The sequence below is a fragment of the Leucopleurus acutus genome (genome assembly GCF_964270905.1).
Source record: "Leucopleurus acutus genome assembly, chromosome: 4".
In the NCBI taxonomy this organism is placed as follows: Eukaryota; Metazoa; Chordata; class Mammalia; order Artiodactyla; family Delphinidae; genus Leucopleurus; species Leucopleurus acutus.
In genome coordinates, this window is record NC_139146.1 from 130,559,242 (window position 1) to 130,574,782 (window position 15,541).

The window sequence follows — 15,541 nt, forward strand, 5'->3', positions numbered from 1 at the left end:
TTTTTTCTTGTGATGAGAATTTTTAAGATCTACTCTCTTGGGACTTCCCTGGTGGTGCAGTGGTTAGGAGTCCGCCTGCCAATGCAGGAGACACGGGTTCGAGCCCTGGTCCGGGAGGATCCCACATGCCACAGAGCAGCTAAGCCCGTGTGCTACAACTGCTGACCCAGCGCTCCAGAGCCCGCAAGCCACAACTACTGAAGCCCGCGTGCCTGGAGCCCGTGCTCCGCAGCAGGAGAGGTCACTGCAATGAGAAGCCCACGTGTAGCAACAAAGACCCAATGCAGCCAAAAATAAATGCATAAAATAAATTTATATAAAAAAAGATCTACTCTCTTAACAACTTTCAAATATACAATACAGTATTAGCAACTATAGTCATCATGCTGTACATTACATCCTCATGACTCATTTATCTTTTTTTTTTCTCATTTAGCTTATAATTGGAAGTCTGTACCTTTTGACCCACTTCTCCCACTTTGCCCACCCCCTGGCCTCCCACCTCTGTCAACCATCCATTTGTTCTCTGTACCTATGAACTTGGGTTTTTTGTTTTGGATTTTTTTTTTTTAAGAGTCCACAAATAAGTGAGATGATACAGTATTTATCTTTCTCTGCTTGACTTAGGGAATTTTTTTTCCAAAACGATAATAGTTTCACCTTCTTATCATTGTAAAAATTAAATATCTCTTCTGCTAAAATTTTAGGAAACATAGATAAAATAAAAATTCAGTTGAAAAAAACACTAAAAATCTGAAACATATAGAGTTGAGAAAGACCAAGCAATCAGATTACACAGAATTCCTACAAATCAGAAAAGAGAGAACCCAAAAGAAAAACAGGGAAAAGCATGGAGCAGAAACTTCATGAAAGGGGACAGCCATACCACCAATAAGTGTATGGAAAAAGCACTAAACCTCATTAGTTATCAGAAAAACAGAAATTAAAACCACAATAAAGGATTCCTATACACCCATCAGGATGGCTTTAAGTGAATATTAAGCTTGGGCAAGGACACGAAGAAACTGGAACTGTCATAGAGTAACTGGGCGGGAATAATTAAATGGTACAACCACTCTGGAGAACTGTTAGTTAGGCGGTATCCACTGATGTTGAACACACACATTCCCAACGACCCCAAAATGTCATTCATAGGACCCTTCACTAAAGGACACATAGCAGAATGTTCTCGGCAGCAGCACCCTTGGTAACAGTCCAAAACCGAAGCAACTCAAGTACCCATCAAGAGCAGAACAGGAGGGTGGTGGTATATTCATACCATGGAATACTGTACTGCAATGAGAGTGAATGATCCAGTGATTCACGCAACAGGAATGAATCTCACAAGATAAGCAAAAGAAGCCAGACACATTGGTATATTATGTCTGATTCCATTTACAAAAAAGGTCAAATGCAGCAACCCTCGCCTGTGGTGTCAGAAGTCAGGAGCGTGCTCACATATCATGGGGGTGGATGGTGACCGTGTGGGAATGAGGAAGGGCTTCTGACAATGTTTTTTTTTTTTTTTTTTTTTTTGCAGTTCACGGGCCTCTCACTGTTGTGGCCTCTCCCGTTGAGGAGCACAAGCTCCGGATGCGCAGGCTCAGCTGCCATGGCTCACGGGCCCAGCCACTCTGCAGCATGTGGGATCTTCCCAGACCGGGGCACGAACCCATGTCCCCTGCATCGGCAGGCGGATTCTCAACCACTGCGCCACTAGGGAAGCCCTTTTTTTTTTTTTTTTTTTAACTGCACCACTTGGCTTGTGGGATCTTAGTTCCCCAACCAGGGATCGAACCCGGGCCCTCGGCTGTGAAAGCGCAGTGTCCTAAACACTGGACCACCAGGAAATTCCCCAATGTTCTATTTCTTGATCTGGGGGCCGATTACATGGCTATCTTGACTCTGAAAATTCATTAAGCTGCACACTTATTATTTACACTTATTATTTGTGCACACTTCTGTTATATTTCAAAAAAAATTTGTTATATTTCAAAAATTATATTTGTTTTCCAAAAAAAAAAATTACTCACACAGTAAATCTCAACCTAAGATAAGCTAGTAATTTTTAAAATTATTTCAGATCCTTTTTCAACAAGATATTGAATATAATTCCCTGTGCTATACAGTAGGTCCTTGTTGTTTATCTATTTTATATATAGTAGTGTGTATCTGTTACTTCCAAGCTCCTAATTTATTTCCCCCTCCCCTTTCCCTTTTGGTAACCATAAGTTTATTTTCAATGTCTGTGAGTCTATTTCTGTCTTGTAAATAAGTTCATTTGTATCATTTTTTTTAGATTCCACATATAAGTGATATATTGTATTTGTCTTTTTCTTTCTGACTTACTTCACTTAGTATGATAATCTCTAGGTCCATCCACATTGCTACAAATGGCATTATTTCATTCTTTTCTATGGCTAATATTCCATTGTGTGTGTGTATGTGTGTATACACACACATCTTCTTTACTCATTCATCTGTTGATGGACATTTAGGCTGCTTCCATGTCTTGACTATTGTAAATAGTGCTGCTATGAACACTGGGGTGCGTATATCTTTTCGAATTAGAGTTTTCATCTTTCCCAGATATATGCCCAGGAGTGGGACTGCTGGATCATATGGTATCTCTATTTTTAGAATTTTAAGGACATTCCATACTGCTCTCTATAGTGGCTACCCTAGTAACTTTTAAATTTAATCATTTCAGAGTTTTCCTTCCTTTTTTGTAATGAGATGTTCAAACAACCTATTTCATTTAATATATAATGGAGGGACTTCTCTGGTGGCGCAGTGGTTAAGAATCAGCCTGCCAATGCAGGGGACATGGGTTCGAGCTCTTCTCCAGGAAGATCCCACATGCCACAGAGCAGCTTAGCTCGTGCACCACAACTACTGAGCCCGCGTTCCTAGAGCCCGTGCTCCGCAACGAGAAGCCACCGCAACGAGAAGCCCGCGCACCGCAACGAAGAGTAGCCCCCGCTCGCCACAACTAGAGGAAGCCCACGTGCAGCAACAAAGACCCAACGTGGCCAAAAATAAATAAATAAAATTAATTAATTAAAAAAATATATATATAATATCTAGGAATAAACCTACCTAAGGAGACAAAAGATCTGTATGCAGAAAATTATAAGACACTGATGAAAGAAATTAAAGATGATACAAATAGATGGAGAGATATACCATGTTCTTGGATTGGAAGAATCAACATTGTGAAAATGACTCTACTACCGAAAGCAATCTATAGATTCAATGCAATCCCTATCAAACTACCACTGGCATTTTTCACAGAACTAGAACAAAAAATTTTGCAATTTGTATGGAAACACAAAAGACCCCGAATAGCCAGAGCAATCTTGAGAACGAAAGAAGGAACTGGAGGAATCAGGCTCCCAGACTTCAGACTATACTACAAAGCTACAGTTATCAAGACGGTATGGTACTGGCACAAAAACAGAAAGATAGATCAATGGAACAGGATAGAAAGCCCAGAGATAAACCCACGCACATATGGTCACCTTATCTTTGACAAAGGAGGCAGAAACGTACAGTGGAGAAAGGACAGCCTATTCAATAAGTGGTGCTGGGAAAACTGGACAGCTACATGTAAAAGTATGAAATTAGATCACTCCCTAACACCATACACAAAAATAAGCTCAAAATGGATTAAAGACCTAAATGTAAGGCCAGAAACTATCAAACTCTTAGAGGAAAACATAGGCAGAACACTCTATGACATAAATCACAGCAAGGTCCTTTTTGACCCACCTCCTAGAGAAATGGAAATAAAAACAAGAGTAAACAAATGGGACCTAATGAAACTTAAAAGCTTTTGCGCAGCAAAGGAAACCATAAAGAAGACCAAAAGACAACCCTCAGAATGGGAGAAAATATTTGCAAATGAAGCAACTGACAAAGAATTGATCTCCAAAATTTATAAGCAGCTCATGCAGCTTAATAACAAAAAAACAAACAACCCAATCCAAAAATGGGCAGAAGACCTAAATAGACATTTCTCCAAAGAAGATATACAGAGTGCCAACACACACATGAAAGAATGCTCAACATCACTAATCATGAGAGAAATGCAAATCAAAACTACAATGAGATATCATCTCACACCAGTCAGAATGGCCATCATCAAAAAATGTAGAAACAATAAATGCTGGAGAGGGTGTGGAGAAAAGGGAACCCTCTTACACTGTTGGTGGGAATGTAAATTGATACAGCCACTGTGGAGAACAGTATGGAGTGGAGGTTCCTTAAAAAGCTACAAATAGAACTACCATATGACCCAGCAATCCCACTACTGGGCATATACCCTGAGAAAACCATAATTCAAAAAGAGTCATGTACCAAAATGTTCATTGCAGCTCTATTTACAATAGCCCAGAGATGGAAACAACCTAAGTGTCCATCATCGGATGAATGGATAAAGAAGATGTGGCACATATATACAATGGAATATTACTCAGCCATAAAAAGAGACGAAATTGAGCTATTTGTAATGAGGTGGATAGACCTAGAGTCTGTCATACAGAGTGAAGTAAGTCAGAAAGAGAGAGACAAATACCGTATGCTAACACATATATATGGAATTTAAAAAAAAAAATGTCATGAAAAACCTAGGGGTGAAACAGGAATAAAGACACAGACTTACTAGAGAATGGACTTGAGGCTATGGGGAGGGGGAAGGGTAAACGGTGACAAAGCGATAAAGAGGCATGGACATATATACACTACCAAACGTAAGGTAGATAGCTAGTGGGAAGCAGCCGCATAGCACAGGGAGATCAGCTCGGTGCTTTGTGACCGCCTGGAGGGGTGGGATAGGGAGGGTGGGAGGGAGGGAGATGCAAGCGGGAAGAGATATGGGAATATATGTATATATATAACTGATTCATTTTGTTGTGAAGCTGAAACTAACATACCATTGTAAAGCAATTATACTCCAATAAAGATGTTAAAAAAAATATATATATATATATATATATATAATGGACATCTCTCCATGCCTTTAAATGGAGCGCACACCACTAATTTTATGAATATTTAGATCGCTCCCAATGTTTGTAAAGTTAAGTTTGCGCCAATTTACACTTCCAGGAGCAGTGTCTGAGAGGGAGGAATGGGATTTTACAACACAGAACACATTGTTGCTAAAGGGAGGGGAGGGAAAAGGCTAGGAAATGAACAGGCACATGATAAAGCAGAACGCAAACAATCAAATCATGTAAAAGACTCTTTGATACAGACTACATTTGTCTTCGAAAATAAAAGTACAGCTATCTAAAGAGTTAGGTGATAAATTACAATCAAGTTTTTCATCTGGAGTTAAAACCAACATAATGCCTTACTAAATCAAAGCTGGAGGAAAATGAAAGCAATAAAAATATAATAACATTTTCAACTCACAGCTTTGATTTTTAAAATGAAATTAAAGCAGGGACTCTGAAAAAGTCAAAAATTCCAAAGGAAGAAAAGAATAACTGCCTACAATAAGAATTTTGTACATTCAAAGACTGAACATTTTTGAAAACTTCACTGAAACACTTTCTAACTCGTGTGTGTCTTGTCATTAATAACCATTTTCCTCCAAAGAAAACCCAACTTTAATATTTTTTTATTCATTACTTATTGAGAAACACGAGATAGGAAAATAGCTTCCCACCTTCTAAGGATAAGGGCCTTCATTTCTAAGTGGAAAATACTAGAATCAGTTTTAAAAATAAAATCAAAACCTTCCACTTGCTTTTTTGAGTCCCTCTCCCACCAGCTCACTCCCATCTCATTTGAAATCATACACACATTCTTTGCCAAGTCTGCTTTTTCCCTTTTCTTCTAAAAAGAAGAATTTGTGTACAGTAAAACTTGTTTTCCATCTTGTTTCATTTTGATATTAATTAATGCTTTGTATTAATGGGCATTTTCATGTGGCTACAATAATGACTTTAAGGTACTCAAAAAGTTTTCTAAGATAAATTACCCTTAGTTGCTTATGCTATGTGCATTTCATTATATTTTAATTGATATAAATTACAAAGAATGCACAGCATAACTTTTTAAAAATCTGAGATACTGAATTAATCATAACACTAAATTCCTGACGAATGCCAGGGACCGGAGTTTACTGTAAGAGCAAAAGCATTTTTAATTGTGAAACTACAAATCAGCATCTACAACACTTAATGTCTATCTGCTTATGTTGCTATGTCAGCTAATGGAGACTGAAAAAGATAGGAGCGTAGCTTACTTGACCTTATCAAAGACACACAGACAGGGAAACTTAAATTTGATATTTAAACGTCATCAGTCAGTAATACTGTAATTTCAGGAAAGCATTAGCAGTAACCATTCAAGCACTTCCCACAGCACACGGGGCTTCAATTACCAGACATCAAGCATCCCAGTCCTTCTGTGGGAGACACTATCTAATACCAGAAATTGACTACAGCAGGCTAAGATAGCTTGATGTCATTAAGCATCCGATTCCTTCAATTTCCAGATTTCTGAGTCCCTCCCCACCAAGACAACATGATTTTGTCTTGTTTCCCCTGCAGGTCTACCAATAAGGATAGAACATTCTGGCTAAGCAAATGCCAGCGCCTTGGATCCTATAATAGTTTTCTTTTTCATCATAAGTGACTAAAGAACTTTGTGATTATGATTTTGCTTCCCAGGTACCTTGACTACAGGAAGAAAACATACTGAAGACAGCAAGACAAGTGTTCTGGTCTGGGGGACAGAAATTTTTCGTGTGATGCCATATTAGGCGCCCAGGCTTCAGCTGTCATTCTCAAACCAAGTTTAACGTGAGTCCAGCCCTGAAGCATGGATCCAATTCTTACCAATATGATCTGTCAGAGACTCTGAGCCTGAAAGGCTGAGACACACACCAAGGACTACAACATTCTCAAAGGTAATAAACATCATGCAGTAAGAGATCCAGGTAAATGCCTGCCAGCCTTCCCCAGCTGGGAACGACCTTCTGACTCCTGCGTAAACCAAGCAAACTGTATTTTCATCTTATAAATTTCTATACTAAAGGCCCATTATATTCTCTTGCAAGATGGATGGTGTGAAATAATAATAAATATACGTATACTGGTCTCTGCACCCAGTTCCTGATGCTGAGCTCCTAAAAGTCTTGTATTTGGGGGTGCTCAGAGAGTCTTTTGTTCTAGTATTTCTAGTTTCTTTTTTTTCTTTTTTTTTTATTTTTGCGGTGTGAGGGCCTCTCACTGCTGTGGCCTCTCCCGTTGCGGAGCACAGGCTCCGGATGCGCAGGCCCAGCGGCCATGGCTCACGGGCCCAGCCGCTCCACGGCATGTGGGATCCTCCCAGACCGGGGCACAAGCCCATGTCCCCTGCCTCGGCAGGCGGACTCTCAACCACTGCGCCACCAGGGAAGCCCTCTAGTTTCTGATACAGAGCTCCTAGGGGCTCTGTCGTTTCCTGAGTGATTGGAATGTCTGACACCAAGCTCCTAAGTCCCCTGGAATTTAGGGGCTGATAAGAACATCTTCTGTTTTAATGAGGTGACTTTTGGTGGGCTTCTAGATGGGGGCTGGTCACAAGAGAGGTTAGAAGCTTGGAATTTTCAGATCTACCCACCATTCTCTGGAGAGGGGAGGGGGCAAGAAATGGAGCTAACAATCCCTCATGGCTACAGGACGAAGCCTTCATAAAAATCCCCCTAGCACAGGGTATGGACTCTAGCAAATTCTCATGTCCAAGGTAGGGGTTACGAGAAAGCTGATTTCTAGCCGGTCAGTCAAAAGTCCCAGGGATAACCTGGGACTTGGAACTGGTGTCTTTCATGGGGGGTGCAGTTTTGTAGGACGAGTCCTTAACTTGTGGGATCAGAGGCTAACTCCAGATAAACAGAATCAGACCTGAATCCAACTGCAGGACACACAGCTGGCATCACAGAATTGGTTGGTGTGGGGAAAACCCACACATTTGGTGACCAGAAGTGCAGTGCTATGTGTGTACAGAAGACACACAGGAGTGACTTTCCTAGACAGAGGGTCTCCAGTTTCTTTTAGCAATTTTAAGTTAACTCCCTCAGCTGAAAGGGTTATTTGGACGCTTTCAAAAAAAATGTTTTTTTAATTTCTCAATGCATTCACCATTGACCAGTAGGTATTTCTTTTAAGAATGAAAAACTAAAGATGTTTGCCTTCTGTGGTGACAACAAAGAAAGAAAATTCACATTTGTATCACACACTCCAGAAATTAACTCACAGGTTCTCAACGGAACTCTACAGGAAAGAAACTGATGAGAAGAAATGAAGGGACCCAGGAGAAACCTTCAGAACCCTCAGCAGGGAGGGGAGAAAAGATCATCTCAACACCACAGAACAGACTGAAACTACTGCACATGACTGAAAAGAATCAAAATTTAGTTTCCATGCTGGTGTGAGAGGCAGTAACAGAGATGGGTGATGCTTGATCATTTTAGAAGTCAGCTCAGCTAAGACACTGCAGCAAAACAAGGGAATCTCTGCCATCGTTAATGGAAAATGATAGTTTAACTGCAATTCCAAGTTTCCAACATTATTCAAGAGGAGACTAATCCTGGCCACCTGATTTCTGTGACCGTTTTAGTCAACACTGGAAAGGACACATGCAAAGATCAGAGGACCTGCTTCTATACTCTTTGCTGAGAGTGCTCACAAGAGAACTGAATAAAAAATGAAAGTCTGCACTGGAAATGTTGGCCATGAAAATACACCCATTTAATATACGTACTTTTCCCCATTAAACAAGGTAACTATGGGTCCCACGCCAACCGTAACTCCACTTGGGTGCAAATACCTGCCAATAATACAGTAGCTACAGTGTTTCTCTGGAACAGGCTTGTTATTCAAATCACTGTGAAGACTCTATGTCAGATCCCAACATAGTCAGGAAGCAGAACACAAGGTACTCGTCTAGGAGGTGATGCTACCCTTCATACTGGCACAATGTCTTCTCCCACAGTGTTGAAAGATAGCCTCAACAACTCTTGAAACTCACCTCCTACCACCACGGACTTAGTAAACACTTGTAAGTTCCTACCTCTTCATCTGGTAAAATACATCGATGTTAGAATTTCAAACACACTGGATTCGGTTACAAGGCGTGATAATGATACTAACCTGTGGTAACTGAAAACTTTATTCCATAATCCCTTTATCTTTCTCCAATTCTCAAAGGATTCTAGATTAAAATTGGCACTCTTCTGCTTTTTCCAGTCTCTGAGGCAAACATGAAACAACTGTCCTCCAATGAGAGTTTAATTTCTCTTCCCCCGGTTTGCCAAAAACGCCACGGGAAAGAATCAAAACAGCTAAGCATTTGCTTGAGTTTTTGCCAAGAAATCTTTCCCCCACTTCCTTGATCATACAAACTCCCTTTAAAAAGAAAAAAGAAATCCTCTTCCATGTGAAAACAAAAGTGAACAGAACCATATTTTTGCCTTTTCCAAATGCCTGTTTTATATGTAGAGTCTAACTGGGCCTAACTATTCCTTCTTTCTGCAACCTCCTAGGAACCTTCATGCTGGCTGGAGCAGGGACCTCACAAGAAGATACATTTAAAGCAATGTTCAGGCAGGAGTAACATAGGACCCAAGGGATTGCGCTAAAGTTTTCAACAGATTAAACGATGGAATACATCCAAGGGAAGAAAATAAAAGGAAACGGAGATACAGTTACAACTACTGTCAGTGCACCTGTGAAAACCAATACTGCAGGTTTTAGCCAGTGGAACTGGGGTTCTGAATTTTAAATAAAGATCTCCAAAATCTGGCAAGTCACTTAACATGTCTCCACCTTCCTTTCCTTAACTATTAAATACCTAACACCAGAATATTTTGGAAGACTGGGATGATTTAACACCAAGTGTCGAATAGAAAAAGTGAGTGTGTACAACAGAGAGTGTAAGAGAGTGTATCAGAGAGAGAAAAAAGAAAGCTCGAAATGAGTATGACTCACAAAAAATTTAATCACAAATTAAAATGCTACCAACTATAAGCCTTTTTCATTTAACATTTTACCACATAGAATTCACACTCTACCAAATACTGTGTGGGCTTCCGGTATGAGCTCACAATATTCCTTCTGCCTGCAATTTCCATCTCAATATCTTTCTACGTGAAGTCATTTCCAACATGCGAATCTCTCCGAATCTGCTAATCTCCCCAACCTTCTGTAAGCTAAATACTCCTGTGTTCCCATCGTTCTGTGCTCATGTCATTATTATATACATTATGGTCCAGGGAGAGGTGTGTGTGCCCCAATACTTGCTAAAGAATTGGCTCCTGGGGGCAGAAATCCTTTCATGGCTCCATATATTCATTATATACCAGTGACTAGTGCACAGTAGGACATAAATACATGTCTGTGAGTGAATGGATGAATGAATGAATAAATATATTAATTGTCCCTTTTTTCATCTTCTAAAAGGGGGGGGGCAAACACCTCCTCAAGTGATTTCCATTTTTAACAGATTACAATAACATAAAGATAAATTTTTCATGTGGAAATTTTAGTTTGTACACACTGTCAATGACAAAACTGTTTCTATCACCTCGATGCAATACGTACTGGCTGGAACGATGAAGTCTCCGTGTAATTCATAGGTCATCAGCGGCTCTGGAAGACTCCTGTATTAAAAGGACAGCTTAGAATTACCAAACAAATACAAATAGGTCACCGCTTTTTGCATTCATTTTTTATAAGAGGATATTAAATATGTCATGCATTTCTTAATGTACAAAACTTCCCTAGGAAATACTTTTACATATCAAAGAAGATACATCATTCAAATGGATTCCTTTATTAAGTGTTATCTGCACCACGCACTGTCCAAGCTTAAGTAGTCACAAATCTCTATCAGATCTAAGCACACAGTATTTCATATTTAATCTTGGAAAGTACCTTTATAAACATCTGATTTCATGTATAAAACTCCCTTCCACATACTAACTTATTTAAAGTCAAATATTCTATCCAACCAAATATAAACATATAATTTTGAAAATCACCTCTAGGATATTAACTGGATGCCACAAAAAAAATATGGAAAAGATTAAACAAATTTAAAGAAATCAAGTCCTCTTTTTTTTTTTAAGATTTTTTTGATGTGGACCATTTTTAAAGTCTTTATTGAATTTGTTATAATACTGTTTCTATCTTTTGTTTTGTTTTTGTTTTTGTTTTTGTTTTGGCCATGAGGCATGTGGGATCTTAGCTCCCCGACCAGGTATCGAACCCACACCCCCTGCACTGGAAGGTGAATTCTTAACCACTGGCCCACCAGGGAAGTCCCTCCAGTCCTCTTCTCTTACATCTCTATTATAAAAATATGATATCCAATATTGATGTATGCCTATGAAATAACAAGAGAAATGAAATAAAATTGATGACAACTTAAAAAAACACCCATATCATTTTAATTTTCTACAAACAGATTACATAACTGGTAGATTTTTATCCTGTGGTCAACAGAATGTTACAGTTCAATCAACATTTACACATATCTTAAATTTTAAAAGACCAGATCTCCAGACTCTATAAACACCTAAAGAACACTAAGACAAGTTATCAATCTGTACAGCCCTTCTGGAGGGCAATCTGGCAAGATAAAAGATAAAAACTTTTAAAAGGTTTAAATCACGTAGCCCAGAAACTCTTCTTCAAATGCTTAAAAAAAAAGACATCAAAGATACACACAAAAAAAAATTTTAAACATATGCAAAAGCCCCCAAAAAATGCCAGGGATAAAGAAGGTCATTTCATATTGATAAAGAGGTCAATTCATCAAGAAGACATAATAATCCTAAATGGTTGTTTGTTTTTTTTAACAATCCTAAGTGTTAGTGGGTCTAATAACAGGATCTTCAAAATCCAGGAAGCAAAAATGGATGGAACTGCAAGAAGAAATAGACAAATCCACAAATGGCCAGAGACTTAAATACCTCTGTGTCTCAATAACTGATAGAACGAGTAGACAAAATCAGTTAGGATAGAGAAGATTTGACCAAAGCTATCAACCAACTTCACCTGACGGGTACGTCCATCACCTAAATGAAACGCCATCCAAAAGCAACAGAAGACACATTCTTTCCCAGTGCATATGAAGCATTTATCAAGATAAAGATATCCTGGACCATGAAACAAATCTCCATAAATTTAAAAGGGTTCAATTTATACAGGGTATTTCTCTGATTACAGTAAAAATTAAATTAGAAATCAATAACAGATATCTAGAAAACCTCAAAGAAAGGAATATCAGGAAGTATTCTGAATTGAAACAAAAATGAAAATACAACATATCAGAATTTAAGGGATGTTGGTAAAGCAGTATTTGGTGGTAAATTTATACCACTAAGTACCTATGTTAGAAAAAAGAAAGGTCTTAAACTTCCTACCTTAAACAGCCAAAAAGAAAGTAAATTAAACCCAAAATAAGCAGAAAAACAGAAATGAAGATCAGAGCAGAAATCAATGAAACAGAAAACAAACAAACAGAAACAGAGAAAATAAATAAATCCAAAAACTGGTTCTTTGAAATAATCAATAAAGTTGGTAAGTCTAGCCATAATAATTAGGAAATAAAAGAAAACACAAATCACCAATCAGAGATAATAGAGGTGACTGAAGAATCACTCCAGGTTCTAAAGTATTACAAAGAAAATAAAATATTATGAAAATATTCATGCCCACAAATTCAACAGTTTAGAGGAAATGGACGAATGTCTCAAAAGACACAAACTACTAAGTCTCACTCCAAAAGAAATAGGTAACCTGAGAAACAGGTAACCCATATCAATTAGAGAAAATGAATTTGTAGTTAAAAATCCTGCCAATAAGAAAGCTCTAGGCCCAAATGACTCACTGATAAATTCTATCAAACAGTTAAAAAAGAAATAATACCAATTCTATGCAAATCCTTCCAGAAAATAGAAGAGGGAATATTTTCTAACTCATTCTTTGATGTCAGTATTTACCTTAGTACCAAAATTAAATACATTATAAGAAAACTACAGACCGGTATTACTCATGAATGTAGATGCAACTATTCTAAATAAAACATTAGCAACTGGAATTCAACAAGATAATAAAAGGATAATACATCATGACCAAGCTGGGTTTATCACAGAAATATAACTGCCTTAATATTAAATTAAAATCAATGCAACTCACCATACTAGCAAACAATAGACAATTCAGTGGAGAAAGGATAGTTTTTCCCACAAATGGTACTGAAACAACTGGACATCCATATTCAAAAGTGAACTTGGATCCGTATTCTATATCTTACACAACGACTAACTTAAAATAGATCATAGATCTAAGTGTAAAACCTAAAACTATAAAACTTCTAGAAGAAAACATAAAATCTTTGTAACTTTGGATTAGGCAAAAGCACAATCCATAAAGTACAGTCCATAAAAACTAGTAAATTCAACTTCATCAAAATTTTTAAATGCTCTTTGCAAGGCACTTTTAAGGGAATGAAAATACAAGCCAGGAAGTCATGAGGAAAACATCTGCAAAGCACATTATCTAAAGACTTGTATCCGAAATATCAAGATTTGGCAAGGATGTATAAAGGAAATGGAACTCTTGTACATCGTAAGTGGAAATGTAATGAAAAACAACCACTTTGGAAAAAAGTTTGTCCGTTTCCCCAAAAGTTAAACATACACCTATCGTACAATCCAGGCGTTATACTCTTAGGATTTACCCAAGAGGAATGAAAGCCTACGTTCACTCAAAGATTTGTACACAAAAGTTTTTAGTAGCTTTATTTATAACAGCCAAAAGCTATAAACAACCCAAATATTTATTAACGGGTAAATGGATAAAACAGAAATTTGTGGTGTATCTATAAAATGGAACACTAGTTAGCATTGAGAAGGAATGAACTATTGGTCCTTGCTACAACACAGGTGAATCTGTAATTATGCTGAGTGAAAGAACCCAGATTTTAAAAAGTACATGCTATGTTATTCCATTTATATGAAATCATAGGAAGTGCAAATTAACGTATAATGACAGAAAGCAGACCAGTGGTTTGCCCAGGGATGAGAAGAGAAAAGTGAGAGACAGGGAGTTCAAAGGGGCTTGAGGAAACTCTGGGGGTGATGGGAGGGTTCAGCCACTTGATTTTGGTGATGGCTTCACAGATGTACACACACATCAAACTTATGAAAATGTATACTATAAATATATGCAGTTTACTGTACGTCAGTTACACGTCAATAAAACTTCAACAAAATGGAAAAACAAATTTACAGATTATGTTCCCTACATACAATTTTTTATTGAATAAATTTCACTTGGAACATTGGATAAGTTTAAGGTGTACAGCCTATTATTTTGATACATTTATATACTGTGATATCACCGATGTGTCAATATTTATCACATTACATAATTATAGTGTACTATTATTGTCTACATTCATTATACTGTACCTTAGATCTCTAGGGTCTATTTACTACTCATTACAAGTTTGTACCCTTATACACCATCAATCTTATCCCTCCACCATCCCCTAGTAGCCACCATTTTATCTTACATACAGCCTTTGATGCTGCAGGACACACACGGACACACACATGTGCGTGCATGCGCATGAAATGACAGTTGTAGAGGCCGATACTAAAACTTAAAAGCACTAGTGAAGAAAAAACTGTTCTTTTACTTCCTCTCTCCCTCCCCTTCATCCCCTACACTCTCATTTAGGAAAGAAAAATAAAATGAATTACACCACAGACTAAATAAAGAAAAAGAAGAGGCAATCAGAAGGAAACCTTTGGTTTTGTTTCAAAACTCGAACAAGCAGGAAGTAGCGATGAAGGAAAATGCTAATCTGTCAGAGAATGAAAGTTAAAGGGTTTCGAAAAGAAAGGGGGAAAAATGAGAACACTCAGAAACCCCATAGAGAGCATTTCTTTTCCAATAAAAATGAATTTGTATCTAGGTATCTTCTACATGCTGCTTATATCACTGCTGTATGTCTAGCCAGGCAATGCAGCATAAAAAAATAAGTATTGTTAATGTTGGGGAAGCAGTAATAAAAATGACAAGTTCCCCATACAAAATTCATTATATTGAGTCATCATACCTGTCGGCTTCTCACCCAACATGAACTACCTCTCAACGGGCTCTGTCTAGGGGTATAAAGCATAATATTTACTAGGGTGGCATTTTCTTCCCCAAAAGTCCCATTCTCATTTCCAGGCTTAGAAGTTTCTTCCAGGTAAAATCATTTTACTACAAACCTCACAAAATAGCTCATCTCTCCCCTGACGATGGGAAAATGCTGAAATGAACACATGACCGGAAATCAAAATTATGGTCGGAACAGATGGGAAATCAACCAGAGGGCTGGAATCCAACCCTCGTTTTAGCTTAAAAAAAAAAACAAAAAAACTTCGCCTCAAGTCAGAAGAAGATGACGGGAGATGCCATACATGTGTCTATCGCACATCTTTTTCTACCTCCCAGACCCTGGAGGCTTTGCTCATTTTAGTTTAGGG

At 38.0% G+C, this 15,541-nt stretch overlaps 1 protein-coding gene across 1 annotated transcript in view; it reads right to left on the reverse strand.

Moving 5' to 3' along the window:
• The window catches only part of ARHGAP10 (Rho GTPase activating protein 10), a 328,476-nt gene that overhangs the window by 97,669 nt on the left and 215,266 nt on the right, over positions 1 to 15,541 (reverse strand). The window contains exon 16 of the mRNA XM_082838763.1: positions 10,596 to 10,654. Coding sequence (XP_082694889.1) covers positions 10,596 to 10,654 — 59 coding nt within the window. The remainder of the gene's footprint in view (positions 1 to 10,595; positions 10,655 to 15,541) is intronic.